At 37.9% G+C, this 4,944-nt stretch overlaps 1 protein-coding gene across 1 annotated transcript; it reads left to right on the forward strand.

Annotated features, from left to right (window-relative positions):
• Positions 1-3,205: 3,205 nt before the first annotated feature.
• LOC124964820 (olfactory receptor 50-like) lies at positions 3,206-4,144 on the forward strand. The gene has a single exon (XM_047525486.1). It carries the CDS (start codon positions 3,206-3,208, stop codon positions 4,142-4,144), a length of 939 nt encoding a protein of 312 aa, XP_047381442.1.
• The last annotated feature ends 800 nt before the right edge of the window (positions 4,145-4,944 follow it).

The following is a 4,944-nucleotide window of genomic DNA, read 5'->3' on the forward strand; positions in this document are numbered from 1 at the left end:
GTCAAATGCAATGAAGCAATTATACCTGGTTTGTGTTTAATTTGGATCTGGGATGGGGGATTGCCCCCCCACCCCAGGTCCTCTCCATGGTTTGTAAAATAAGAGTTCACATTGATTTCTCAGGAGCTGTGAACAAATGTATATCCATATGCCTATCCTGCATGGTTCTGAACCAACTCTTCTGTCGCATGGAACTTGAAGTCTTTTAGAAATGCCATTTGCTTATTGTATTTTGTGCCTTCCTGAAGATATGGGAGAACCACCTTGTGACTTGTAGCTGAAGGAACCTGTGTTCATCACGTAAGGGGCTATGTCACAGCTGGTGTAGAATTTACATCGGTAGTACAATCTTAGGTGTCTTGTGTCTATGTGTGTTTGTCCAGGGTGTACAATTGATCCCTAAACACTATCCCACTCATACAACAATTTGACAAATAGCTCCGTGTAATTTATCTTGAATTGAGTATTGATCCAAAATTTGAGAAAATAGGAAAAAACTTCCCATAGCGTAGTTTTTTCAGATTGATCCTATATCTAAGCTTTGAGAAAGAGAGAGAGAGAGGCGGAAAAACACACCTCTTTTTTCCTTAACTTTTTCTTTAGGTCTTGTTGGGTTTTCTTCCAAATGTATTCTAAATCTCTATTATTTTCCTCATCTCTTCTGCCATATTACAAGTGCAGATAGGTATTATTTTGTACCTGAACTGCCGTAATAAGCTCCTATTCAGGTTCCTACTGACACTTTTTCCTTGGTATAATCTAATCTCTACCTAGGAGCCAGAAAGATTAATCCTTTCTTTACTTAATTCTTTACTTGAGTGTGCTACTGTTCTAGAACAGATTAAAAATTTCAGGTCTGGAGTTGTGGTTCAGTGGTAGAGTGCTTGCCTAGCATGTATGAGGCACTGGGTTGGATCCTCAGTACCACATAAAAATAAATAAATAAAATAAAGGCTTTGTGTACATGTGTAACTTAAAAATATTTAAAGAATTTCTATGATAAACTTTGGCTTGCATAGTGCAAAATGAGGGGAGAGGAGGGAAGGGAGCAGAGGGTAGGAAAGAAGGTGGAATGAGACAGACATCATAACCCAACGTACATGTATGATTACACAAATGGTATGAATCTACATTGTGCACAACCAGAGAAATGAAAAGCTGTACTCCATTTGTGTACAATGAATCAAAATGCATTCTGCTGTCATGTATAACTAAATAGAACAAACAATAAAAAGTTCTATGATAAGGTAAGAACTTTTATATACTCTGGATTCTCATTAATTCAACCTGTGTACTTCTCAGACTTACTATGGTCTGGAATTTTCTGTTTCTTAAATGCCCTGGCTCTGTTGTCTCCAGATATTAAACTAGAATGCCCTTTTTTAACATCTTCTGGTGACATGTTCTTCTATTAAGGACTCCTTTTAAACAATACTAAGAATTGACTTCCTTACCACCTTAGCCTCTGGTAATTTGGCACTCTATCAAACCATGAATAGTTTCCCTCAAATTCCATTCCTGAGAATTCCGTGTATTTATTCCAGATTAATGTGCTGCTATGAAAAATGATGTAAGAACAATGTTTATAATATGCTGGAAATAGAAAATATTAGAAAAATTCTTATGCCCAAATGATGCCCAATTACTATTTTCATTGTGGTAAACTGATTGTTACCAGCATGGTAATAAGTAACAACCAAAGGTATAATCCATGTCAGCTCAGAAGGTATCATTAATATAATTTTTTAACATAGTGTACTGAAGGATATAAGAAATTTAAAGATAATTTCAATCAAGTTGTGAGAGTTGGTATGTAAACTTTAGTTAAATTCCCAAATGAGTTTATGATAAGTCAGATAGTGAGACACTTCCTTAACTCATTAAATGATAATTTCCTTCACCCTTTCCCCACATTTTCTATTGGTACATTGTAGTTGTATATGTTAATAGGATTTATCATTACATATTTGTCCATGCACACAATATAAGAATTGAATTTCCTTCAGTTTTCAAAAATATTACAAATAATATGGATTCTAATTTTTGGTTGACAGATTATAACCTGTTTTCTTATTTTGTGATAGCTCTCATGGGTAAGTCTAAGACTAACTGACCTGAAGGAGAAAAAGAGAGAAATGATAATATATGCAATGTAGAAAATATTGAAATGTAACAAACATATTGGTTAAGATTCTTTGGTATACCATGAAAGGATGAATGGGTAAAGGATATAAAGTATGTTTTAACATGTGTGAATATGCCTCAATGAACCCATTATTATGTGTAATTAAAATGTGCTAATTAAAAAGAATCTTAGGCTAAAATTCATGAAGATTATATCATTTGTTTTTGGTAGGCAGACACAAAGAAATTCTTTGACTGGTTTAGGAGATAACCAGAAAAGTCCATCATTTCCTGATGTTATAAGGACCTCAGTAGAGGGATTTGATTTGAGTTGAGGGAATACCCAAGGGTTTATTTTTGGGTTTTCTAGGTGGACAAATAACATGAAACAGAAGTTTTATCTACACTTCTTGAAAATTACTTTAGTAAGAGAGATGGAAATTCAAGAATATTGAGTGGGAAAGGATTTTCTTAAAGGAAGAACTGATAAACATCTTTCAAGGTACGTTCTTAGATATTTTATGTTATAGGCTTATATTCATTCTTTAATGCCCTTTTCTCAACCTGCTCGATATGATATTTCCACCAAGTCTACAGATCTTAATATCATGTAGATCCAAAGCTGTCCACTGAAGTTTCTTGATTCAATTCATGTAAGTAAACCATTACCCAAAGTGTATTTCAGAGACATGGCGAAGGTTAAGAGAGGTAAAAAACCCATTAGACAGCACATCATCTTATAGTCATTTCATTAGCTTATTTCTAACCTGGTCGTGCACACTAATTCCCTAATCTCAAATTTCCATCTGAACTCTTCAAGTGGAACTTGGTCTGATTCAATATTCATTCTGATGTTTCATGGTTTCTCCAAAAGATGTTCAGTTGTTTTATAGGTGGACAAATATCCTTTTTCCTGACCTCACTAGCCCATTAGGGTGGCAAAAATCCTGAGAGATTCAGGTTAAAATGCACTTACTGACTAGTTCAAAACATGATTTTCTCATAAAATATTCCCAGTGACTTCTCATTCTTTCACATTTCCATCTCCTTTCCATCTCCAGAAAAAGGTAACAAGAAGAGCATGAGGAGGGAGAACCAGAGCAGTGTATCTGAGTTCCTCCTCCTGGGGCTCCCCATCCGGCCAGAGGAGCAAGGCATGTACTACGCCCTGTTCCTGGCCATGTACCTGACCACAGTGCTGGGGAACCTGCTCATCATCCTGCTCATCAGGCTGGACTCTCACCTCCACACCTCCATGTACTTCTTCCTCAGCCACTTGGCCCTCACTGACATCTCTTTGTCCTCAGTCACAGCTCCAAAGATGCTCATGAACATGCTGATGCAGACTCAGTCCATCTCATATGCTGGGTGCATTTGTCAGGAATTCTTTTTTGTATTGTTTGCAGATCTTGACAGCTTCCTTCTGACCTCAATGGCCTATGACAGGTATGTGGCCATCTGTCACCCACTGCATTATCCAAGAATCATGAGTCAGAACCTCTGCTTTCTGCTAGTAATTGTGTCCTGGGTCTTATCCTCTGCTAATGCCCTTTTGCACACCCTCCTTCTAGCCCAGCTCTCTTTCCTCAGAGGCAACACTCTGCCCCACTTCTTCTGTGACCTCTCTGCCTTACTTAAGCTGTCCAGCTCAGACACCACCATCAACCAGCTGGCTATCCTCACTGTAGGATCAGCAATTGTTACCCTGCCCCTCATGTGCATTCTGGTCTCTTATGGCCACATTGGGGCCACCATCCTGAGAAGACCCTCCATCAAGGGTATCTGCAAAGCCTTGTCCACATGTGGCTCCCACCTCTCTGTGGTTTCCCTGTACTATGGAGCAATTATTGCACTCTACTTTGTCCCCTCATCTGATAGCAGTACAGACAAGGATGTCATTGTGTCTGTGTTGTACACTCTGGTCGCCCCCATGCTGAATCCCTTCATCTACAGTCTGAGGAATCGGGATATGAAAGGAGCTCTGAGAAACATCCTCAGGAGAGGAATAATTTCACTATGATGGGCATTGTCTTCCCTATCAGGTGTATCAGTCTTTTTAAAAATTTGGTAGTTTGTAGACTTTCATGATAGTTTTCTCACTTCTCAAATAATAAATCATTTTCTCCTTGCTTTATGATTTTATTTTTGTGTTTTATTTTGTAATTCCTTTTGAATTCATTTTTGTGTGTAACCTTAATTAAAACTCTAGATTTAGTTTAGGTTTTAATAACATTTTATATATTTTCATTTTTAATTGCCAAATAAAATGGTACACATTTATAAGGCAGCATACAATGCTTCCATTCATGATGTATATCATATAAATTATTTGAACAAAGGAAAGCATATCTCTCTCCTCAAACATTTGTCACTTCCTTGTGTGAAATTAATTAAAACTGTTTCTTCTTGCTTTCTGAAATACATAAAACTGTATCATTATCACAGTTACCATACTGTGCCACAGGACACAAATTATTTCCCCTACTGTAATTAGTATTCATCGAACAATATTTCCCCATCCTGTCCCTTCAAGTCTTTTCAGGGATTATAATTTCAGATGGCTTTCTGTCTGTGGAATGCCGGGACAATGGGACCCATAAAACAGATGCACAGCCCAAATGTCGAACATAGACTTGAATGGAGCCCTCTACACGAGCCCCAGAATGCTCCGTGGGTGTGAGGTGCAGTAGGGAGAGGAGAGATTTTTGCAAGCCTTCCAGGTGGTGATGTGCTTGTGGGGGATCAAGCCCACTCTCATAGGGGGCTTCAGCCAATCTGGGTAGGGACTGGAGAAAGGCGAGATGGGATGTTAGGAAGTCT

This window comes from Sciurus carolinensis, chromosome 14 (assembly GCF_902686445.1).
Source record: "Sciurus carolinensis chromosome 14, mSciCar1.2, whole genome shotgun sequence".
Classification (NCBI taxonomy): Eukaryota; Metazoa; Chordata; class Mammalia; order Rodentia; family Sciuridae; genus Sciurus; species Sciurus carolinensis.

Coding starts and splice junctions, on each gene's coding strand:
- LOC124964820 (XM_047525486.1), top strand. CDS start 3,206: ATGAGGAGGGAGAACCAGAGCAGTGTATCTGAGTTCCTCCTCCTGGGG.